The sequence below is a fragment of the Phyllostomus discolor genome, chromosome 3, assembly GCF_004126475.2.
Source record: "Phyllostomus discolor isolate MPI-MPIP mPhyDis1 chromosome 3, mPhyDis1.pri.v3, whole genome shotgun sequence".
In the NCBI taxonomy this organism is placed as follows: Eukaryota; Metazoa; Chordata; class Mammalia; order Chiroptera; family Phyllostomidae; genus Phyllostomus; species Phyllostomus discolor.
In genome coordinates this window covers 151657679-151684057 of record NC_040905.2, presented here as the reverse complement: position 1 = coordinate 151684057, position 26379 = coordinate 151657679, and the positions used below count along the sequence as shown (strand labels likewise).

At 36.4% G+C, this 26379-nt stretch overlaps 1 protein-coding gene across 11 annotated transcripts in view; it reads right to left on the bottom strand.

Moving 5' to 3' along the window:
• BNC2 (basonuclin 2) overlaps positions 1-26379 on the bottom strand; it is a 425127-nt gene that overhangs the window by 107754 nt on the left and 290994 nt on the right. For all 11 annotated transcript variants that reach the window (XR_004902165.1, XM_036021560.1, XM_036021561.1 and 8 more), the window contains one exon: positions 23198-23433. Coding sequence is in view for 10 of the 11 variants with exons in the window: in XM_036021560.1 (XP_035877453.1) it covers positions 23198-23433 (236 nt within the window). In the remaining variant the exon portion in view is untranslated. The remainder of the gene's footprint in view (positions 1-23197; positions 23434-26379) is intronic.

The window sequence follows — 26379 nt, the reverse complement described above, 5'->3', positions numbered from 1 at the left end:
TTGGAGAAAAGCATAGGAAACACTCAATAAGTAATTGCAACAAATGCAACCACTCTTACCTTCTCTCCATGATACACTAAAGTGAAAAAAGCAAGTAATATACAATGCCCAAACTGTTTACACTATTCAATTTTTTCCTTTTTCTAAATCAACCCTAACCCTGAGATTATTTTTTCATTGCTTTTCAAGAAATAGGGAGAGAGAGAGAAACATCAATGTGAGAATAAAAGCATTGAGTGGTTGTCTCCCAAATGTGCCCAAATCAGGGATCACACGCACCCAGAATGGAGGATTAAACCTACAACCTAGGTATGCACCCTGACCAGGAATCAAACCTGCAACCTTTGGTTATAGGATGATGCTCCAACCAACAGACCCACATAGGGCTATGCTATTCCTTTATTTGTGTGAAAAAGAAAAAGTAATATTTATATACATACAATTAGAGACTATTTCTGTAAGGACATACAAATACAATAAACTTGTAAAAGGGGTTACATCTGGTTTGGGTAACTGAGCAGCTGGGTTGCAACGATGCCTTTGTTTATATATTAAATATATTGTTTATTCAAAAATATAGTTGTTTTATAAACGTACTTATTGACCTGACCATTGTTTCCAAATATTGTTCTAAAAAAGCACTTAAACATGTACATTAATATTTACATATAAGGAAGTTCCTTATAACAATATTTGTAAAGTAAAAATATTGAAAATAACCTAGTTATCTTTAAATAAAGAATTATTTAAATAAATTATGGTTTATCTACACAATGTAAAAATCATATGGAGGTTTAAAAGAATGCACGAGACCTATATATACCAACATGGAAAGAGGCCTGTATTAGTTTCTAAGAGCTGCCGTAACAAATTACCACAATCATAGTGACTTAAAACAATAACAAAGCATTTTCTCACATCTATGGAGGCCAGATGTTGACATCAAGATGCTGGCAAGGCAGTACTACATCAGAGGCTCTGGGAGGGCATCTGTGCCATGTCTCCTTCCCAGCTCCTGGTGGCTGCTGGCCATCCTTTGCTTGCAGGCTCATCCACTCAAACTCTGCCTCTACCTTCACACCACCTTCTCCTCTGCGTCCATCCCTAATTTCTGCCTCTCTCATACAGGGATGCATGTGATGGCATCTAAGGCCCACTCAGATAACCCAGGGTATCTCATCTCAGAAGCCTTAACCACATCTGCGAAAATCCTTTTTCTAAATAAAGTAACATTCATAGGTTTCAGGGATTTGACATGAATATTTGAGGGAGGAGGAGGCAAGCCATTTTGGTCTTTCACAGAGACTAGGATATCTCATTAAAATTTTAAACAGTGAGCTATAATAAAATATATGCACAAGGAATTCATTTTTATTAAAAAATAAGAATTAATTATTATTATATATGCATAAAAAAATGGACTGTCCACCAAACAATTAAAATAGGGGTTGCCTTTGGGGGAAAAAGCTAGGAAGAGCTTTCATTTTTTTAGTTATATAATGACTGCAATGTTTGAATTTTTATAGCAATCTTATATTAATTTCATAACCAAAAAGCAACATCAGATATCTGAAAAGAAACTCTGATATATTTTGACATTTCCCCAATTTATATTACCCAATTGTAATCTTTTTGGTCTCTATAAAGGAAAAACGGTTTGTAGTCAAACCTTTATAACAGAAGATAAATTACTAATTGTTTATTTGAATAAAATTTTATAAATATTAGATCACAATTTCCAATACAATATTCATAAAGCAGTCAAAGTTTCTAAAACAGGTGTGTACTAATCCTGACCTTTTAGAAACACCTAACCATTATTCCATTAAAAAAATTCTATGACCTCTCCCTCAAAAAGATTTTTAAAGCATTTCAAAGGTTGACTACATTTAAGCATGAATGGCTCAAGTGGCCTTAGTTGTTCACCTTTTCTTTTGCATTATTCTTCTCTTTGCAGATATTCTCACTGCAATATAGCTTCATCTTCAAGTTTTCTTTCACACACAAAACTCAGTAACAATGTCCTCACCTTACTGTGTCCGTTTCCTATTCCCCTGTTTGTCTGCTGGTTTCCTTCCATGAGAATTGCTAAGCATTCTGAAAGTCAATGGGGGTTCCCTAGATTCTCTTTTCTGGACATCTATAAAAATTGAACAACCTTTTTCTGTATAGAAGAGAAGATGACAAGAAGTGCTTTTTACAAAAAAGATTATTTTTTGCTCCATAAATCTGTGGGGCTTGAACTTCTGGTGTCTGAGACTTTGACAAGAAGAGAAATAAGTTCACGAAAGGCAGACTGTTGCTGTGATGTGAAGCGAGCCAGCAAGCCGAGGCACGAGAAGAGGCAGAAGAGCAAGAGCTGCACAGGTGTCATGCAGAAACAGTTCTGCAGTCAGGGCTCCTGGTGCCTGGTAATTATGGATATTGTCAGATCTGCCAAGAGACATATTTAGCAATGAGCAGGGAGGGGGAGGGGGGGCAGCTAGTAGCTGGCATATTACGAAACTTGCCACCCACCTCCCATTGGCACTATCAGTTTCATGTGCTCTATTAAAGACAATCAAGGGCTCCCAGCCTCCCCTGAGATCAAGAGGAGATGGTGATTATGAAAATAATAACAGTTTTAAAAATTACCTAAATGTTCTAAGGGAGCTTTGAGCTTTTACTTCTGACAGTGTTAAACACTCACAAGCAGGAAAGTAAAAAACAAAAACAAACTAGGAGACCACAGCAGCCTCAGTCTGAAAGGCCACTCCAGGGCTACTTAAGCCAACCACCCTCTGGCGAGTTCAGTGGTCAGGCGATTCCCTCCTCTGGGTGGCATTCCAAGGCATCTCCTTCACATGTGCAAGAAAAAAAAAACTGGTAGAAAGGCATTACAGCAGATTTCTGTTTGAGTCTATGTTTCTGGGGAAATAGCAAAGAGAAGAAGTAAAACACTTTCCTTTCAGTTAATTTTTTTGAAACAAAAACTGCCTAGAGACACTGGTTTGTGAAGCCAAGTTTGTTAAAGTACAAGTGTAATTTACTTTTATATAAACATAACTTCACAGAGCTATCAGTAGGTTCCATTTCAGTAAAAACAAACAAAAAAAGCTGCAAAAAATAATTATAAAACATATGGTACAAACCCTGGCTATGTTTATTTTATGACAGTTAACATTATTTACAGTGTGATCTGGTCAGAATTAATACCCAGAGGATTATACACAAAGTATGCCCAATTTTTCTTCTTAACCATACACACCATCTAAATGAATTTGTCTAGAGATTTCTTTATTCCCCCAAAGAAATCAATTATAGTTTTAACATCTATTTTTATTCAAAATGCTTGAGTAATAACACTTATCAGCTGCCAATAGCAATACAGGAAGAAGCTCCCCCTCTTTCTCTTTTTAAGTAACAGCAAAAAACTCTGCCATTAGTTGTACCGAATTCTTTAATTGTGCACTGTTCCCTTCATTAACTCAGTTGGTAATTTGCATTAACAATTGTAAAAGACTCCAGTTTATTTTCTTTTGTAAAAGCACAAGTACTACTTCATGTTACACACTCATTATCCATATATCCTGTTGAGAAAAACTAATGTAAACTGCTTAACTTTGCTCCTGGAATAGCTTTTGGAGGTACTGACTATAGAATCTGCCAAATGGGATATCAAGATAGAACTTCTTTTCATTTTAATGTTTAACTGAGAGGCAGAGAACAGCCAAGAGACACAGAAACAGAAAAGCAAAGAATTAAGAATGATTCTCGCAGCGAAAACATTAAATTTTTCTAAGCCCCTTTATTAAGATTATAGTATTTTATTCCCTTTCGAGACTTATATTAACACAAATACCAATATTTACAGGACCAGGTGGTGTTCAGTAATTCCAGCTGAAAGAGAAAACGGCTGCCTCTCCTCCCTGGGCACCAGACACGGGCACCCTCCCCCACAGCGCCGGCCCCACAGACCACAGCGATCTCCTCCGTCCTGCCCATCGCAGGAAATGGCTTCTTGCGATGGTATGCCAGCCCCTGCTCTCACCGGCCGGCCCGTGAGAACTGCTTGTTAAAGATTTAGGAAAGCACGCTGTCACAGGTAAACATTATTAAAAATTCAGTTGTATAAACTTGTAATTAAAGAAATGATAATAAAAATAAAGGCAACAGATACTCAAAACTTATCACTTCAAATTATTTGACTACGTTTCACTATTATTTGAGCTCATGAGGTAATTTACTTCTCTTTATGTTTAGTATGGTGGAAACATGTAATATAGCCCATGTAATAGTGGGCTACCACACGTCTCTGCTCAGTCCCATGTTCAGTGACTTATGCAGATAGGCTGAAATCAGTCATAGTGGGATATTTTCACCACAGGAAATCAGCAAACACTGCAATTCAGGTCTTTTAAAAAATTTTTATTTACAGAGCTGTTGTGAAGCATTTATCAATATAACACTAGCTTCTTCTGAATAATAGATGAATGTCTAGTTTCAAAACTTAGACTTCACTTAAAACACACATTCATTTAAATTTTATAATCCCATCTGTACCAATCTGGGAGGGAAAAAAGAAAAGAAAGAGATAATTTTGCTATGACAGACTTTTAAAAATAACTATAAATTTTATTTGGATCACTTATTTTTATGAAGTCTTGTAAAACATAACATGGAGCATGATTTCCGGATATGAAAAACATTAGATATGACAAATGAAATATATGGTTTGTGCCTTGAACAGGAAACACCCTGCCCAGCCTCCAGAAGCAAACACAAAGATTAAGTCTCAGGCACACAGTTATTTATTTATTTTAAAATGCCTAGATTATTCTGTGTTTATAATAAATTAGTAAATGAGATTCTAGCCATTGTAACATTTTTTGTGTCTTTTTAAAAACTCAATTGATCTATGCTATAAATATACCTAAAGCATAAAATACTGACATTATTCTGTATCAAAGCCAATGAAGAAAAGACAGCTTACAGGTGTTAAGATGTAAGAAAAATTTAGAGATAAATTACTTTTGCTTAAACATGTAGCAATATCTATTAAGATGAAAATCAGGATGAATCAAATACTTATGTCCTTAAAACTAAATCTGGATAGGAATAAAAATCTGCCTGTTTGCATTACATGGTACATCCACAATCTCATTCTTTCAATCTCTGGTTTATAAACTTAAAAGAAACATTACATTTTTCAACATTACTGATATTTGTAAATCATCTACTAAAAGAAGAATATTGAAACTAAATGGCAAACTGTTCAGATATCTTACAAATATAACAAGAAGAAAGGCAGGATAAATATTGCTCGAGTTAAAATGAATGTTTTATAGTTCTTCCTATAGCAGCTGGCAAAATTTTATGGAAGAGAATTTTATTAGAGAGTAACACAGTCTAAAAATCAAATTTTAAGACAGCCATTCTTATGAGTAATATAGAAGATTTCAATGTAACTATAAAAAATATGTCTGACTTCAAAAATTTGTTTTTAAAGGCATCCAAATCTACATGACATAGATAGGCTTTGTGACCATGAAATAATTAATAATTATGGAAGTGCTTTTTTAAATGGTCCTATGTTAAATAAATAATTATTACTTAAAGATAAACATTACACAATGCAAAGAACTCCAGCTGTGATATCAGAAGATCCAAATTTGAATATTTGGTTTTGGGGACTGTTAAGTTTTTTCTAGTATCAAGGGTTTTAGTTTTAAAACTCTGTAAAATAAAATTAATAAAACTTACTCAATTCAATAGGTCTCCATATTAAATGAATCAGTACATGTGAACTCCCTTTGTAAGCCTCAAGTGCTATGAGCCCCAAGAGCCAATTAACAAATTCTTGTTATCATCTAGTAGCTAGCAAAGTCATCCGCTCTGAGTTAGGGAAAGAATAATTCTTTCTCCTTATAAGATTATAACGTCTTCCTGTTTTAGTGTGAATAAGAGAATCACACAAGAGACATGAAGGAATGGGACATCTAACTATACAACCTAATTCTACCTGATTTGTACCCATGGTTGCAGAACCAGGTTGCTTTAATGGTAAAAAAAATACATTAAAAAGTAAAAATAATGAAAACATCATTTAAAAAACCTACCTGTGTCTCTTTTCCTTCATTTTCCCTTCCTTTATTCTTTCTTCCTTAACTGACATTATATAAAATTGAAATATATTTTGTCATTTATTATATCTAACAGTTTATGTACTCTAATCTTAATTTAAATGGTAACTTGTATGTTATTCTTCCAGAAGCAACTCATGCACTAAGTTGCTTTTTCTCCAAGTACGTAAGTCACATGCCCTTAACAAAAATATAAAGAGAACAGGGAAACCATGGTGAAATTAATTTTCTATTCAACTAATAGGAAGATGACTTTATATATTTTCATAAATAATCTGGACATGATTTCCTCAAAAATATTCACAATTTGAAGAAATTAAACCCCAGACTACTAAGTGAATAGCAGGGAAGAAAAAGCAAAACTTATATACTCTGGCACTGAAAAGTAAAGCCTAAAGTGATTTAAAAAGAAATGTTGTTATCAACAAATTTTTATCACATTTGATATTCTTTAATTTTTATCACAACTGATATACTTCTAAATATAAAAATATTTATATTTAGAAAATAGAAATAAAAATAGAAAACTAAAAAAATACCTGTATATACTGAATTCTCAAAAGTCCTAGGCATATGTTCAGTTCTGAGAAATAAAAGTAGGAAATCTAAACTTCAGACTTTTTGTTACAGCAAAGTTGCCCATGTGTTTTTAAAAGATGAGATGAAACACTTCTTGTCATTTAATCATCTTTGCAAGGTTGATGGTAAAGAAAGCACTGGGATGAGGCCATGAATTTTAAAGTAATAGGTTAAAAACTAGTATTTCAAAGATGCTATTTCACTTCATATTAATGTCTCTGGACAGAGGAATAGAAATTGCTTAAAGAAGTTGCACAGATGTCCTATGTTCACTGCAAACATAACTAGGTCCAAAACCTTCCCTGTTCTCTAGAATCCCATAAAACCAGTCTGGAATCAATCTATGAATACCTTCTCTCTCTCACCTACCAAACAGAGTCAGCAAATGGCTTTATCGAACCTTGTTGTTGACTCTCCTTGCCACTGCCCTAGAGCCAGGCTTATTTCTACATGAACTACCTTGACAGCTTCCAAACTAGACAGTCTGGACCAGACGTCTTCCTTCCTCAGTTCCACATAACACTATCAAATGAAGCTTCCTAAGGCATTAATCTGGTGGTCAGTTATTCCAGTACTGACCCCCAATCGCTCAGGCTTCCTTGTGTATATGTCCTGGAGTAATCATCTTCAAACCTGGCTCTGGGCTTTGCCATGTGACTTGCTTTGAGCAACAGGATACTAGTAAATAAATATGAAGCCAGCAGACACTTAAAGTGGATGCATATTATTTGTGTTTAACTAAGACTAGACTAATCTGTTCGATGATGAGTGGTATAATGCCTACTTATATCAATTGCCCTAACTCGCAGCCAGTACCAGGTGATAGCCAGGTATATAAATTAGGCCATCCTACACAAACCAGCCCACCTGCCATCCACCCCAGCTAAGTACCACCTCAGTGAAGAACTTCCCAGCTGACCCACACACTTGTAAACAATATTAAAGTAGTGGTTGCTTTAAGCCACCAAGCATGGAATGGTTTGTAATGCAACAGTGGATAACTAATATACTTATCACTCACTTATAAAGAATCAAGTTCCAATGAAACAAAACTTGAAACCTGCCAATCAGTGCTTTTGCTCCTCTGGTTCCATCCATTCCAAGTTTCTAAAACTCCTAATGTGCCTCAACACTATTCCATATTTTGGTTTCACTAACTTTGTTTAGGGCATTAAACACTGTGTAAAAGTACAAAATGCTGATGGAATTGTATAAAGGCCATCTAAAATACCCAACGTGAACTTCCTTGTTGTGAAGTTTGGGAATATTCTTTTCTGCAGAAGGTCTTAAAAGAAAATCATTAATGAGCTGATGTACATACACTTTTATTGTATCTATGTGTTTCAAGCCCCACAAATTAAAACACAAAAACAAGGACTTTTGCTTTTTGTTTATTTGTTTTACTTTCTTCTTATAATTATGACTTACAGGGCCTATCTGAAATGGAAAAAAAATATTCCCCTTTCTTTCTGAGTCTTGCATTTAAGCCGAGTCCACAGGAACCATAAGATTAAATAAACTTTTTTGTTTATATCCCATAAATACCTCATAGAATTTTAACTCAAGCTAATATTCTAATTCAAATGAAAAGAAACAAATTTTCACACTTTTATTCTTTCCCCACAGATATATTTGGGAAAGAAATGATAAAAATTTGGAAACACTTTTTTTAACTTTTATTTATTTATTTATTTATTTATTTAAGGACAAACTTTTTAAAAATATATTTGCTGCAAAATTTTTTAAAAGATTTTATTTATTTATTTTTTAGAGAGGGAAGGGAGGGAGAAAGAGAGCGAGAAACATCAATGTGCAGTTGCTGGGGGTCATGTCCTGCAACCCAGGCATGTACCCTGACTGGGAATTGAACCTGCGACACTTTGGTTCGCAGCCCGTGCTCAATCCACTGAGCTATGCCAGCCAGGGCTTGGAAACATTTTCTAAGCCTTTGGGTTTTGTTCTGAACCAAATTTTTATTAACAAAAAGCAGTTTTTATCTGCTTATTTTAGTTTTCTGTTTTATGCAGTTAACTGTATGCTCCTCAAAGTTAGTTCAGTTATATATGGGGAATTCCCCCTATTTAGCATATTATTTTTATCAAAACTAAATACTATTTAAAGTATGAGACTTAACATATTAGCATCTATCAATCTCAGTAACTTCTATCCAGCAAAAAAAAAATATTCCTGGTGACAGGTTCAGAGGTTCCATATTTAATTATTTAGGTTTTACAACTACTCTAGATAGGGGAAGCTGTATATACCACTCATATGTTTATTCTGTAGAAAAATACATTTTGATTCTGTGAATATCATTTCAAAAAGAATACATGGCAGTGACTGTAAGAACTAGCTTTTCAATATATACTATAGAAATTTGATGTTATTCAATGCCTAAGTACATTGAGTCTCTCTTGCATCTCACTCAAAATCCTGTAGTATCATTTGCAAAAACTTTACAAAGTGTTCTTATATTTAACATCTGCATATTCTTCTTTCACAAGTATTGCTGTAAATAGAATACAACAAAAGAACCATGCTTCCCTAAAGCCTTCTCTGCATTAAATAATTTACTAAGTGAAACTGATTATAAGATGTATCTCTCAGAAAATAACAGAAAGAACACTGTAGAAATATAACACCTTACCATTGTCACCACATAACACTGGTGTTTAAATTCTACCATCCTGATTTTCAATTAATATAAAATAACACACGAAGGGGAAGGTACACTTATCTTTCATGAAGAAACCCAATTCAACAATTTTAACAAAAGCTGAACCTTGACTAAAATAAATGGCAACTGGACTCATAGCAAGACATATTTGACCTGTGGCATAGACAAATCTAAAAAGTTTGTGAAATTTAAACTATCAGACACTTTCAGGTCTGGGAAACCACAACTTATACCCAGGATGCTGTTTGGGCCTTCAAAGCAATATGCTCCAGTGAATAAATCATACACGAAAACCCTATACTATAGCATTCTTTTTATAAAGTTCCTTTTAAAGAAGTATTCCCCCTTCCAAGGGTGTGCCCCTTTCAGGTCTCAGATACTTTTCCATATGGGAAATATAATGCAGTAAAGCTTCCTTCCATCTGGTGCCTTGAAAAACATTTATGAAGAGGTTTTACTGTACATCTTTGATAATCCTGATACTCCAGACATCTCTTTGTCTAACTTATCCCAAAATGTGAACTTCAGAAATCATAATTTATATTAACAGCCTGGATCCAGGTGTAAGGTAGGAGACAGTGAAAAGAGAGGACAACGCAGATGGTGTTGTCAGATGGCCCTTCTTTTTCTGCTACCAAATCTGAGACTATATTGCAAAGAAGAACCTACTAGCACTAGATTACTATCATCTTATATTACACACAGATATTATTTATGAGGCAAATAGGCAATTAGGTAAACTAAAACTCTAAGTACTGAGAAGAAACTAATAAAGGGAATATAGACTAATTCCAAATCAGCTGTTATTTATTTTAATAAAAATAATTATATTTATATTTTATGTATTATAATTTAATATAACATTCATAGATTTTAATTGATCTAATTACTCCCCAAGTGGCACTGGCAATAGTAATTCCACGGAGATTTTCTTGTTCTAAGTAAGTAACTTCATGGGTGGCTTTGCAAAATGATCCTGATGGGGCTCAAAATGATCATGTTTGTATTTTCATCAAAAGGAATTTTAAAATAAGTTTTTATTAACTTGTCAAAACATTTATGAGCTAATGAATTGGGAGAACACACCTCTTTGCTACCTAACTTATGTGATTAATAAGTAGGTGGGTTTTCTATAATAGTAAAATCTCAATCATTCAAATGAAAATTAATGCTTTTAATTCAAAAAGTCAGGGCTGGGTTAAAAATTAATTTTGTTTAGTCAGTCATTTTATTGCAGAGTTTGAATTAATAGTACAACCAAGACAGCTAGGGTATGTTTAGAATTCTTTAAAGCATTAACTTTGCAAGTAAGTTGCAAATATGTTCAAACAATCTACTTACATATAACTCGTTATCACTCTAATTATAGATCATGCTTATATATTTACTAGAAAATGTACACTAATTAAGTATGCTTTCCTTTAGCATAACTTGAGCCCCAATGTCCACTAAACGGAGAGCTATAACAGTGTCTATCTCTCTACCATTTGAATATGGTAAAGCAGCCACTCAAGTACATGTATTTTGAAAGAATACATTTTCCTGAACCCTCAAAATAAAAAAAATACACAATTTAAGGAAAATGTATCACTTAATGAGATATTAAAAACACGGTGATCAAATTTAAAACAAAGACTGTACATTAAATAATGAGAACATATTAAATTATAAATCTTAGGTTAATAATGCATAATATATCATTAATTTCTATTCACCACCTCTAACTTGGCTGTAAATTTGCTGGATTTACCTTCTCAAAGTTTTTACCAGATGTCTCAATTCATTTCTTTTTATTTAAAGTTAATATGTAGAATAAAAAAGATAATTTTATTTCTATAGCTGATCCTCTTACCATACAACTATTCGACATGATTTTATTTTATAAATCAAAGATACAACCCAGAGTGGTGAGAGATTAATTTGAATTCTCAAACTTCCAGAAGAGGTTTACGAAAGCAAATCTTTGCATATAAAATTTTTTTTTAGGATGATACCAGAATTTTATATAAGGGGAAGATGAGATTACATCTCTAGAAATATTTCTGTACATATATTGAAAACAGTAAAATCATTATTTAAACATTGTGTGCTTCAGACTTTTCATTAATCCAGACTGATTTACTCATTAACTCAAATGCCAGTGTTTTCTTGTACCACATATGAAAACATGCATATTATTGTCAGGTACATGAGTATCTGGGTGTCTATAAAATTAAAACTGAGGGAAACATTTGACCCCCAAACACCAAAAATTATCTAAAACTTTGATTTAGAGTAAACCAAATATTTCTCAAATCCTTAAAATAATTTTTATAGGTGGTTTTTCAACAGTTTTATTTTAGAAGGCTATCCTTAATCAGACACAAGTATAATTGACTACAAAAATGCATAAGCAAAGGAAGCTAATGGCCTCGCTTAATTAAAATATAAAAGCTCAGCATCTTAAATTCCATTTATGTGATTTTAAAGGAGGCTTCAGTAAGTCACTCTCTTGACAAGAGCATTCAGATTGCAGAGAAGGCTACAAAGGCCTTAATGACATTTACACCCCTAATAAGAGCTGTTCACACTTCATGGTTTTCCTTGTTATTGCTCAGGACAGACACTAGCACCTCATTGAAAGATCAGTGCTGCAAGGGAAAAAAGGTCCCTTGAGACATCTCAGAATTGAAGAAAAGCACTAAATCAGGTGATGCTACATAGATGACATGTTTGATTCTTAGGGATTCTTACTCACCCTATGGCCATGGATTTGAGGCAGTTAACACATAGCCAATCAAAAACCCTCCCCCACTCCCAGGCAAGCAGGTCATCCTCTTCTGCAGCAGTCCTACTGAAAGCTAGAAAGAACAGAAAAAAACTTCTTTCAGGTGCCCAAGGTCTAGCAGGATCCAAATGTCTTGTACCGATCTCAGTTAATCTCCACTGATGTGTGGCCGAATGAATAAAACACTGACCTTTTCACCTAAGAGACCACAATTTGAATCCAGTGTAAAGTCACCAGAGGATCAATCGACAGAGGCGCTCATAATTTTAAAGCAAAAAAGCACTGCAAAGAGGGAAAAGGAAAAAAAGGTGTTTTTTTTTTTGGTTGTCTTTTTTACCATGATTTGGCCACAGATTCAACTCAGTTTCCCTGGCTTAGCTATTATGAACTGGATCTCTGATTCAGAATTGAAAAGCTCCCAGCACTGCCCCTATGGATCTCAAAATCTGGCACAAGCCCATGGCTACTGCAAGGCAGACATTCCCTCACATGTCAATATGTGGAAAAGCAATCCCTGCTGGTGATGGAATGATGGCTGACTCAATGGAACATACTCAGCATGAACTCTAATTCTGGCAGAGATGACAGGACGCAGAGACAAGTAGCTCTTAATTACTCTTTCAAGAGGCATTTAAGTGTATTTTGTTGTTAATTTAAAATTTGTAAACATTTCTGCATACTTTAAAAAGAAGCAAATAAATGAACCAATTTAAGGTGCATCAGTTACCTAATTTTGTGTCTTATCAACACACCATAAAATAAGCAGGCTTAATATTAATGGGTACTCTAGAGACAAAAACCTATAGGATACTCTATAGTTTAAATGTCAATTTCTTTGAAGCCTGACCTAACCTAAAAACATAGCCAATGTTTTCAGTGGTCTGTGTTCCAAACATTCTCCTATTTATTCCACTAAGGAATCTGAAGGGGGGAAAAATGCCTGTTGTGCATAGTGTTGCTTCAGAATCGTATCCCAGAGAGGATGCAGTGTGCACCAGTTTTCGAGTTACCACATTTACTCAACTGCTATTTTAAAACCAAGAAAAGAAAAAAAAATAAGAGCAGAAAAAGCATGTTAAAATAAAAATAGAAAATACACTAACCACATTACTCATACTAACTAGAAAGCTGCCTTGGACGCTGTTATTATGGCTTTGTTAAAGAGAGAAAATTACATGAGAAGGAAACCAGGTTAAAAAACATTTCCTTACAGAAAGGACTTTCAGTTCTCAAAGTCTCTTAAAATATTCTTTCCTGGGGCTACAGGTGAAAAATACATAGTAACCTGAAGATAAGCTCTGCACCGAAAAAGCATACTCATTCTTTTTGAGGTCTTACGTTTTATGGTCTATTGTAGCTACTACAAGACATTCCGCTGTTGAAATGCAAAACTATCAGTGCCCAAGCTACCCTCCAACCAACTCTACCTTGACTGAGAAAGAAAAAGAGAGAAAGAGAGAGGAAGAGTACACAACAGGCCACTGAATTCAGCCTCCAACAAATGGAAACACTTCCTACATGGCAAGAGGACCTCACCTCCGAGGTAGGTTTCTAAAACAATTGTTCATAAAGTCGCTAGCTGGTCATCTGCCTTTTTAAGTTTGAAGTTTATTAGCAACAAACGCCAGTTCTGTGAACCAACAGAAGTCACAGCTCTAAGAAAGGGATGGTGATGCAAACACCAAGAGAATTAAAATGGCCTTCCAATCAGCAGGCCCAGGCCTGGCCTAACCACACTCACCAACACTATTCACCTAACTGAAATAACTCTTCCCCAATAAATCTGTTCACACCTCTTCCCAACACAGCATTCTTCTTGTTGGGAAAAAGGTTTGTTCCATCCTTTCTATTAAGTAACAACACCTTACTTCTTCCTTAAGAATCTCCTCTTTCAATAGGTCTTCCTAGAGCAGTGATTTTCAACCTTTTTCATCTCATGGCATACATAAACTGATTATTAAAATTCTGCAACACATAAAAAATGTATATATTTTGAACAATTTGACCAAAAAAAGTATGAGTTTGATTCATTCACACCAGATGGTTATCATTGTGTTTGCTATTGTACACTGGTTAAAAATCGCTGTCCCAGAGTAATTTAATTTGGTTGTACTCACTTACATTCTACTAGCGAATGTACTGGCCTGCATTCCATTTTCCAACTGCTGCAGGCATTACTTCTATTAGTATCATATATGGACCTATTAATATGGAATTTTTATTTATGTTTGTCCCATCTGTATGGATTTAGCAAAAGCTTCCAGAAACCCACACAGATTCTCATCTCACTTTGTACTTTTCACAGCCTTTCATGATTTCACATACAAATATTTGAAATGTAGGTCACTCGAAAGAAACAGATGGTAGCTAGGGCTGGGTCTTGAGAGACTTCCATTCTTTGCTATAGTCGTAACAGATTCAGTTCCTGCTCAAGCTCCTCTCATCTTCTACCCACCCCTTCTGTCAAAGTGGGGGAAAAAGTAGAAGAGGACACAGTGGCTCAAATATAATATATGGAGTATATGGACAAATAGAAAATCATGAAGCTTTTGTTGCTCTAGAAACTTAAGGGTTGTGGTGGGCAGGGGACTAAAAAATTGCTGTACTTAAGGAATTAACATTTACTGAGTTTCTCTATGAATTTAAAAACTTATTTCTCTTTTTCCTCCAAAATCTACAGATTTGGAAGAAGGTATCAGCAAGAAAATGAAGCTCATGCAAATGATATACTTTTTGCAAGGCTGGAGAGCTAACTGGTAGTGAAATTGAGGTCTAAACCCAAAGCTCAGGAGCATTTCACTTTAAACTCAACAAGGAGTATGTTAGAGTGTTGCTCCAGAGATCACATGGTTTAATCAGTGCCATCACAGAGAATATCCATTTCAAGTAAATCTGAGCTGGTTTTTATCAAATGGCAAATGACCAGGGGGTTGTGGGCTCATTTCTGCTCCTTCTGGGAAATACAAAATCCTCTCTCTGTGTCCCATAGACACAAATCCTATTCTAGCAGTCACTGCATTCCATCCTGAAATTTGGTGAGCTATCTATTTCTACTTTGCAAGGGTAAAGGGAGGAATATTTTTATTTTAACTCAGCAAAAAACATCAAGCTATGTCCTTGGATATAAGGTGTTTATTTTCATTGCTGTTCAAATAGTTACAGCTTTGGCAAGGGATTCAAAATCCCTGTATTCTACTTCCAGCTTTGACCCTGCCTGAGGCCTTCAGCCACGATAACTTAAAAACCGGGGATAACAGTCTCTGAAAATATCTCTCTAATAGGGAGGTTAGGAGGATTGCTGGGATAACGTCTATAAAGTGGTCCAAGCACTTCGGAAAACAGACACTATAAACACAGTACATTGCCCTGAATCATCTACCTTTTGTGTAGCCCTGACAAAGACAGGGGTATCTTAACTATTCATACCTGTGATCCTTCTCTTCTGAAAAAGATTCACATACTGTTGACAAGAAGAGGACATGATGCAAAGACTCCTTACATCATGGGGGTGATAATGCAATCTTTAGCTGGAGTCAAATAACCCTGCTCCTATGTCAATGCTATGGTTACCTGTGCATTTTTATGGTTTTGATCATACAACTTGCATGGTTTGTATATAGCTGCTTTGTCCATTAGGGCAATGGGTTCCTGGGAGATCTTCTCTTATGCACTCAGCACACAGTAATCAATAAAATTTGCTATTTCAAGGACTATCCAAGTCTGCTCTGGAATTTCCTAAAAATCTGTGAGATCATAAAAAGGGTGCCTATTTTAATAAGTTTATGAATGGGGTGAAAGCTAAGATACTCTAATAATTTTAATAAATTCATCAGGTAGTCATTCATTCTGTGCCAGGTGCTTGGAAGAGTATTAGAAGAGTTATTGAAATAGAGAAATGCAAGGGTAATAAAATGATAGCATATATGGAATGAGTCATAGTTTAAATAATAACACACATGGATACTCACAATGTAATATTGCATAATATTAATAAGAGTCCTGTGGGCTAGTTACTGCACTAAATACTTTATAAATATCATTTCATTTCACATTTACAGATGAAGGAACTCAGATTCAAATATGTTAAATGATCTATTGTAGGCAACAGAGCTATCAAAAGGTGAAACCAGAATTCATAAGCAAGCCTATCCCATTCCAAAGTCCAAACTTTTTGTCACTATACCCTCCTGCTGATTATTTGTTATCAAGCAGGTACTATATAAATATGTGTTTGTATACATATGTATATGCGTATGCACATATGTATTATTTCTTAACAATTGAACAGTAGGTACCCTTTAGCCTGACTGGTTGGAAAGGTATTCTGTTCTAAAAGACAGGGTGAAATATAAAATATCCAGGACTGCTTTATGTACAAATGTCTAAAATGACCATATTTGCAATAGCCTGTCATAGTGAATATCATCATCATGTTTTTCATCATCAGAATAAATGTTAATAGTTAACATTTACTGGATACTTAGCAAGTGACACTAGTAAATGCTTTATATGCATCATCTTATTTTATCTTCTCAATAAACCCATAAAGTACCTGCTTTACAGGTTAAGGGAACAGAAGCTTAGGTAAATATAGACACAGGCCTATCTTCACAAATCTACTAAGAACTGGAGTCAGGATTCAAAGGCCATTAACCTGCCTTTACCATACTAATCTGCTGATTTAAGTTTTCCTGGTCCAACTGTAAAAAAAAAAAAAAAAGCAAAATTACAGCTACGTCACCACACCTGCATGGGGCCTTGACCTATGCTCACCCCTATGCTGCACAGGTAGAGCTGGGAGCAGCTTCTCAGCCTGGCACTACGTGTCCTAGCCTCCCTGGGTCAGCTGGCTCAGTTTAGATACACGCTCTGATCAGTGACATGAGAGAAGTCACACATTCTACTTTCCAGGCTGGTCCATGAAAACCTCCCCACAAGAGCCTCTAACCCTCTCTCAGAGCTGCCACCTGGATGAAGAAGCTGAGGCCCCAGAGAATGGAAGAGCCATAAAATGTCAGAGGCCCTAAATGACCTCCCTTCAAATCACCTCTGGGAGGAAAGCCTTCACCAACCAGGAATGCTGATTGGTCTTGATGAGAGGGAGAAACAAACTCCTACTGTGTCAGGCCATTAGCATTTCAAGATTTACTGACTAAAGCCAGTTGTAAAACAACTAGCTTTTATCCTAATGATATTACCTAAAGCCTAACATGTATTTCCCATCTTTTTTGAAGCATTTGACATCTGCACAGAAAAATGTTTGGCATCTAATATTTCCCTGCAGTAACTGGTCAGAATTAGCTTTACACATAGATGTAAGTGAAAAATACCAACCTCAGTAGGAGTTTACAACATGCTTTCAATTGCATGACTTCACCCTTTGCCATTCAAAGCAAGAGAGGTAGGAGAGGTTACCTCAATTTTAAAGATGAAGAAACTATGGCTGAGAATAGCAAATTTTTCCATACTCACATAAATAATCAGTGGCAGTGCTGGGACTTTAGCCCAATCTTCTCACTCAATATCTAGTTCCCCATTTCCCATTCAATTTGATATCCTTTTATGGACCCAGAAAAGAGCTACTTCATTTCTGCTCACGCCCTGCATATGATATAGCTGAAATCTTATTAATTAGGTTAAAAACCCTTTTTGTTTTTAGACTTAATTACAAAAGGCATGTATCTCTGGAAAGGTAAAGCAAAGAGCCAAAATTGCAATGAAGCATTAATGATAGATATCAGATCTAGAGAAAAAATTTTGGGCATGGAAATGAGAGAGCAAAGGTAACCTGAAACGAGATGGAATATCAAAAATAGCTGAGAAAAAGAACATAAAAGGGGAATCAACTTAATATAATATTGTCTATCATCAGGTGGTAATGATCCACCAAATAAATATAAGAGAGATCTTAACTTTGTCAGTTCAAGTTTCTCAGGCCTTCCTTGTTCCCCAAACCACACAACTTCCATGCTACAAGATTCTTGTTCCGGAGAGACAGTTTGGTCGTCTTAAAAACACAAAAATTTTTAAAACACCACCCAAACATTGCCACTAGAGTTAGATACCTTGTTCAAATCATATTTGAAAACTTCCTCTCTCAATATTTAGTAAGCCCTGTATATGCCAGTCTGGGTGCTGAGAGGTGGGTCGCAGTGATGAACAAGAGGTAAGTGGTTCTTATCCTCAGTAAGCTTGCAGTGCATCACTACCTGTGCCAGGTAACAGCTGTGTGTTTACAGGAAAGTCAACCTCTTTGAGCTTAAACTACTTCAAATGTTAATTCACTGGGAATTCAAAAAGCTAACTAATGTATGTGAACTTGCTCCACAAGGGGCTGTTTAAATACAAGTGTTTGCTTAATATTTATGTTTTTCTACCACATGGATACCACAAAACACTAGCAAGGGGGTGTGGGAGCCTTAATTATCTTCTTACTACCCTCACCAGCCCAGCTGCAGTCACGAAATTCAGTCCCTAGGAAGTCTGAAGAAAGACTACGGGCCTTTTTGGCCCAACTGAAGTTACTGAATACCCCGTGAGTTCTGTGGTGAAACATCAAGCTATACCAGTTTTTTATACCCATTCATTTAACAAATATTGAATGAGTACCCTGTCTTCTCAGTGTTCCCTAGTGAGGAAGCCTGGAGGGGGTGCATTTTAATGGTTGATTTAATTGATTAATTTAAATTTGGGTTAGAGCTTAAGAGAAACAGCCACACTAGATACAGCCAATACTAGAAAAAACATGCATTGGTGAAGCTAGACAGAAAAGGTCTCTGGGGAAAAGTGGGACTTTGGCTGACACCTAAAGGACAAGAAATTGCCCAGGCAGAAGTGTCCACACAAACACACCTAGTTGAAGAAGAGCTGAGTGTGTTCAGGAACTGAAGACTTCTTAAGAGGATGATATGAAAAGGCTATTAAGTGGGAAAGGTTGGTGGAAGCTCCTTACCTACTCTCACAAATCACTTACTTCAGGACTTCCCAGAGCCTTTATTATGTTAATATTAGCAAGAGGCTCTAAGAGAAAGATCCAGAGAGTACTTGCTTCCAAGTCTAAATTCTTATCTCTGGAAGACTACTGCCCTAGAATACTCTGGGACATGTGCTTCTAAAGTGCTGCTTGTTCTATTAGTTCTGATTGTTTCAAGACACAGGTGATTTGAAATATGCATCACTACTCATTCTCTCAAAAGGCTGCTGACACCTCAGCTAATTATGCAGAGTGTCTGATATGGTTCTGTGAATTCTGGCAGGACTCATTTGTAAAGGAGACTTCCAAAGATAGGCTGGTCTATGAGCTCAGGCAAGGCAGTTACAAATTCAACTGAAAAGAGACTGTGAAAACTTGATTTTTAAATGATTAATTCAACAATGATAATCACCTATATTTTTATACCCTAGGTCAAAGACAGGGAAAACGGAAAAAGAACACTGCTTTTATTTGTCATCAATAAATGTACCATGAGATACATATTTGAAAAAAGAATTATTCTTTAGCAGCAGAAAAACTCTTACGTTCCTTTATACCTAGATTTTAGCATCTAATTGCATATTTCCGTTTGCTGCTACTTTGTGGAAAAACGCTTCAAATTTATCTCATTTTTTTCCTATACTTTCTGAATGAATACTTTAATTGGTACACAGGAGAATACTGGACTGTTTACCTTTAGGATGTTCCTGAATTCTTAAATCATTTTAGTCTAAGTATACTATGCATTTTACACCCAGCTGGCTAGTTTATGAATTGCACAGATAATCACAAAGGTAAAAAGTAATTTTTACCAAAACAGTACAGGGTTCTTGAAAGACACTGCTAGTCTTTTAAATGAATCTATGGCATCAATATTTTCCCCCTTTTCTTTAAATAACCATTTCATACATGCTTACAATACCTGTGAATGGCCTGATCTTCTTTGTCCCCACCCACATCCAAAGCCAAAAACTCTAGAACAGATTAGACATATGCAATCCTTCCACATTCAAAACTATCTCTGAAACCAGAAGTAGCTGCATATACATAGGGATGTAGGTTTGGGCCCAGGGAAGTTAAATTAATATCTTGGCTTCACCAGTTCAACTCCCCGTACATCTTCATTTGCCTAGTAACACAATCTATAGCCGACTGCTAACCAAGTCAATATGTGGTAAGACTAACAGCCACCCTAACTTGACTTGATAATTATTCTCCTTTAACTGACATAATATTCAATATACTGTTGTTGAGAGCAATAATGCTAAAATTGATGCCTTGAGGGCTACAAGACAATGAGTTTTAGCCAGATAAAATGTCTTATACTCTAATAGTGTATTATAGGATTCCACAACCTTTGGATACATATTTTATCGTTTACTTGTGGGAAAATGTTACATATAATTATTATCAAGGTTATTTGTGCATACTTTATCATTCTATATATAAGTTTTAAAATATTGTCCAATAAGCAAATAACATTGCTTTGGAGGAAAGGGGTTTATTTGTATAATCTAGCTCTTATTTTTGAGGGGGTTGTTTTATTATTTTTCAAATGAGCATTTTCTCACTACACAAGTGATAACAGTTTTGTGTCCTTCAATTTCTTGCTTTTTTTTTAAACCAAGAACTATTTTGTCCAAGGAATAAGTATATGATAAATGCTGAGTAACAAAAAGCATCATTTAAATAAAATCTACATTACATCAATTCTATCAATAAACAAGACAGAAATTAAACCTAGTATTCCTCTAAGGTAAAAATCATCTATGATTTTCTCAAAATGTCAATTTAGACTCTGAATGGAGAGCTAGATTATGTGAAATTTGAAACTGTCAAACATATGCATATTAATGAAAATTAATCATAACTTAAGTATAACAATAAATGACCATATTCTTTATATGCAATATTTCACCCCAAAATAAGAAACTTTATAAACAGTTTGTGATTTCGCTGAATTTTTCTCTTATATTAATTTCTCTTGCAATTTTGTATCTACGGAGTATTTTTCTATGCTTACCTTAGAGCTATGTTGAAATTTGGGGAGAAAATTAACATCTATGCAATAATTTCAAGTAAAACAAAAAAAACAGGCACCGGTCAAGGAAGAACACTAGGACCATACCAGAGAACATCCAGAAGGTTCTGTATTTACTGACAATAAAGTGCTGCAGCAAACTGGGTTGTTAAGATGGCAAACGATCACAGTCATGCAAATATCTACTTGTTTCGACAGAAAGACACCATGCATATGCTCCACATATCTTAGGCAAAAATACACACACAGAACTGAAATGCAGCATTGATGATAACACTGATAAGCGTCAAACTGAAGCCAATGAAGACAATACCAGATTGGGGCAAAATACTTTAAGTTTTAAATACAGGAAAAAATGCTTAGCCAAGCTAACAGTTCCATTAAAAATTTGCAAGAGGTTTATTCTTTCATGCAGGATAAAATCCATCCAAAATGGACATTAATAATCATGTTGTGGAAACGTCTGCAGAAAGATGTGGCACGGATATGTCTCAAGGCCAGATCATCAGGGATTGTTAAACTGGCTCCATGCTTTGCTTTTCCTGGCCCCTTCCTCCTGGACCGCGTGCCCCCTTAGGTCCCCTGACCACCCAGGACTTAACTTTCCACTCACCCCACTGAAATGTCCCCAAAATGAGGCAAATGAGAGAATGCTTGTGAAAGTCTTCTATAACCATAAAATGTAATGTATAGTTATTCCTATCATCATCTTCAGAAGGCCAAATTTTCTATGCTTTTCAAGCTGACATCTCATTAAACTAAGAAATAATTCTCTGTTAACTAAAGCAGTCATGGGAGCAGAAAGGGTATTCCATCTCCCCTCTTCCTCTATGTCCACTCATCAACCCTTCTTGCTCTCCTTCCCTGGTTAACACCTGGAGGTATCACGCAGGAGAATGACCGGAATGTGTGTGTTTTAATGACAGGTTAAAGCAAGGGAAGTCTTGAGGCCCCCACTCATCACATACCACGCTGGCAGCCAAGGCCTTGCACACAACACAAGGTAACTCAGGAAATAAACAGGCTGGCAGAGTCAAAAAAAAACAACAACAATGTTTTTGAAGGGGTCAATTCTCCTGGTATTATCCCCATAGGAAATTTCAAAAATCACTTCAGAGTCTACCTTTTCCAACTGTGATCTCCTTTGGCAGGAGGGAGTACTTCTTCATCATCCACTGTAGTCTTTTTGGATCCTGGGGTCTCCCAACATGCTGTTTTCAACATTTACCCTTCAAGGGTCGTAGGAAGACAGATGGCCATAAAAACATTTCAGAGGCAAAGTACACAATGCAAAACCACTCATAATGTACTGTAAATTATGATGAAAAAGGCAAGCAGGTTGAGGGGGAAGGGAGTGGAGGCTGCAGGCCTCCCGGAAAGTTTTCAGACCCTTACCAGATTGGAAATGCCACTGACACCAAGAAGGGTCTCAGGCTGGAAGAACAAGTGCTATGAAGGCCAAATCTATAACCATATCTGCGTGTTTTGGAGTGTGAAGGTTGACTGATTATAAAAGCAAGGAATTTATAGAGGTTACAGTTCTTCCTTGGATTTGGATGAAGAAGCAATAATTAGTTAGGGTGCAGAGACAACCAAAAAAACTCCAAACCTACAAATTAAGGGTAAGAACAAACCAGACTAAACCCAGATGAAGAGTAATCTCAGATTTCCGCATACCCATATCCCACCTCAAAGAGCCCTCCTATTTAGTAGGGCTACAACAAGACTTGCCAGAGAAGCCAGGAAGCTCATGTTACAGGGAAGAGAGAGTTAGATTCAAAATGATGCAAAGTGACACTAGGCAACAGGCCACTTGTTCCTTCCTAACATACACCACTGAAGCCTGACGCTGACTTACTGGGAACATCACTCCTTTTTTCCAATCCCCTGACAAGCCTGCCAAAAGGACCATTTTAACCAGAAGAGGATGTGCATGCCTGGGACAGCAAGGGACAGGAAGGAGATCAGGTTTGCAATGGGCTCTCACCAACCCCACTAGAGCTGGCCAAAGACATCAGCTTCAACGTCCTCCCCCTACCTGAAGGATGTACCCTCGAACATAGTCCCGCAGAGTCCAGCCCAGGCCGTGCAGGATGTGTAGCACCTCCTCTTGCTTCAGGACACTGAAGAGACGGTCCAGCAGGATCTTTAGCCGCACGGGCACCGCTTGTGTCCCATAGAGCATCAGGCTGCTGATGTCGAACACTACGTTGGACTGCACAATCTCCACTTGCGTGGGGTGGTACAGGTGCTGGGTGCTGAGCTTATCCAAGGCTGTGGTGGTTCCGCAGGCAGATGGGAATAAAGAGACAAAGGGAAAGGACAGCAACAGACAAAGCAGAAACAAGTTACTGGAAGTTATCAGGACTCCATTTCTTAGGATGCATGACAATCACATGTTGAATGTTTAAGCAACAGTTTGCAATGTAAATAATCCTCTTCCCACCCCCTCCCTGTTTTATTTATACACTGCAGACTGCAGACTGCTGATGACAGCAAGCAAATACAAAACACATTCAACTTTCAGAAAGAGAACCACTGAGGATGTTTCTAAATGACTATGGCTGACTCTAAAAACCAGATTAATTAATTTGCTAATTGAACTATGATTCACCCCAAGTTACCATGGAATTCTCTCTCCCCCACCAAAGAAAAAACAAACAATTCCCACTTCATGACCCAGGAATAGGTTCAACCAGTATCACTTTTTAAAAGTAAGATTCACCATTTACAAAACGTGAATGGTTTAAAGAAGAAGAGAAGAATGTTCTTCAGACTACAGCAGCCTAAAAAACCTAATTTAGAAGGAATAAGGAAAGCTAACATCTGTTAGCTTTCAGGTTAAACTAGCAAAGGGAGATTACCCTTAGGGAGATTACCCTAAGACTTAGTTCTCCCAATTTTACCCCTTGCTGTTCACCTGTTAGGTTAGGGTTAGTATTCACTGGCATGTTCTATTCAAGTTATCCAGGAGCCCTGGTTGGTGTGGTTCAGTGGACTGAGTGCCAGCCTGAGAACCAAAGGGTTGATGGTTTGATTCCCAGTCAGGGCACAGGCCTGGATTGCAGGCCAGGTTCCTGGTTGAGGACTTGCAAGGGGCAACCACACACTGATGTTTCTCTCCCTCCCTTCCCCTCTGTCAATAAATAATAAATAAATCTTTTTAAAAATAAGAAAGTTATTCAGTTGAAAAAAATAAATTCAAGTCATAATTTAGCGATCTTTTAAACAGCTCTGACCAGGGTTTAGTGTCAGATGAAAATGGGTGGTGGGGGGGGGGAGGAACACACGTAAAATCAAAGTTTGAGAATTTCTGTGTTTCTCCTGTTTTATCTCAATGCAAAAAACTGAGGATGACCATTTTCAAAGTAAATACTTTTAATAAGACTAATATTTCAAAATTAGGCCTTTTCCCCTCCTCATATCTGAAAAAGTATCTCCCCAAGAGCTTAAAGCCAAGATAAGATCATACATTCTAATCCCCATCCTTATCTGAGTTACTGGGAACCCTGCTGCAGATAATGTAATTACATTTTCCCTCAGTTTCTCTAAAGTGAACAATTAAGATAACACTGTCTCATCTACACGGCTCAAAGAGATGCTGCAAAGATAATGAGATAATGAATGAGAGATGCTTTGAACTCCTTAAGAGAACACAAAAACAAAAAGAGATTGTTAGTATACACACACACACACACACACACACACACACACACACACACACGACCTTCTAGAGATTAGAACAGATAAACACCTAAACCTGAAAGATGGACATCTAATCTCATGAGTGAGGATAGTGGCAACACTATCAGACAACAACATCCAGCATCAAATCCTAACTATATCTGAGAGTACAGTACCCCAAAGTTTCTGTAAGTTCTAAATCACTGCCTGGCCTTTCTCACCCACTCTTGCTACCACCTTAGCCTATAACAGTATGTACTGTACATGTGTACTCTGAAACTCTTATTTCAATATGCCAGTATTTCTGCATATTAATGCAGGTATTTAAAAATGCATGCACAGACACGGTTTTTAGTATTTCAAATGTATTTTTTCAGGGCTCCTCCTCCACTCTCATTTCCTACTGACTTGTGGTCACTAGAGAGTTCATGTACTCTTGATAAATTGCTTTCTTACATCCATAGTGTAAGGGGCCTTATCATTTACCCGCTGGCTTCATTCAACACATTTACTCCCAGGAATACTTTGTCAAAGAGTTCGGGTTTTCTCATACTTCATTTCTTGCAGCTGATTTGTCTGATCTTTTCTATTCTAGTGGTTAAGTCAACTTTGAATAAATAGCCTTAAAAATTAATTTAACGTTTGCGAAAGATAAGGGATTCACAAGCCTAGGGATTGAAGTCTTCTCTCACTCCACAGGGCATTTAGACTGCAAAAATGCAGGAAAGAGGTATTATTATCCCTGCTCTTCTTCAAGTACAGCTTAACTACTCAGCCTACTGATGAGTGGCTGCTCTGCTTACAACAACCAGTGACCAGGTCAGAAAAAATCTGTTCCTTCCCCAACTCTCTTCACCAAACCTCTTGGCACAGCTCAATCGCTTCTTCACAAAATACGCTGCTAATACTACCACAAATATGAAATTGAGAGGGCTCAGTAGGGGAAATAAAATGATACCAAATCCTGATTTTTTTCCATGTGTTTGGATCTTGTGCCTATGCATTAAGCACACGCAGGTGTGTGTACAATGTGTTCAAGGGCTAGGTGGAAAGCTGTCATATCACTCTTCTAGCTCCCATTCCTTAAAAACAGCTGGCAATTTTATAAGATAAAGAAGACAAAACCGTTGAGGGTACGTACAGAAGTACAGAGAAATTGTTCAGAGAATTGAAAGAGTGCAGGTAGAGTAGATATGGCAAAAACATTTCCCTAGATATGTTTTTGAGAGCATCAGAGAGTAAGAGTATTATAAGGATATTACCTGATTCTTCTTCCTAAGTATGACATATGTCAAGATGTAGTAATTCTGCTATAAGCCACAAAAATATAGAGCATAGGTCAACAACTTTTTCTGTAAAGACCAGATAGTTAATATTTTTACTGCTTGTGGTACATTCTCTTTCACAACCAATCACCTCTGCTGTTATAAATGCAAGTGAGACTAAAACTAATGCGCATGTCTATGTTCCAATAAAACTTTATTTACACAAACAGGCACTGAGCCACATTGGGCTGATATAGAGGATGAAAGACTG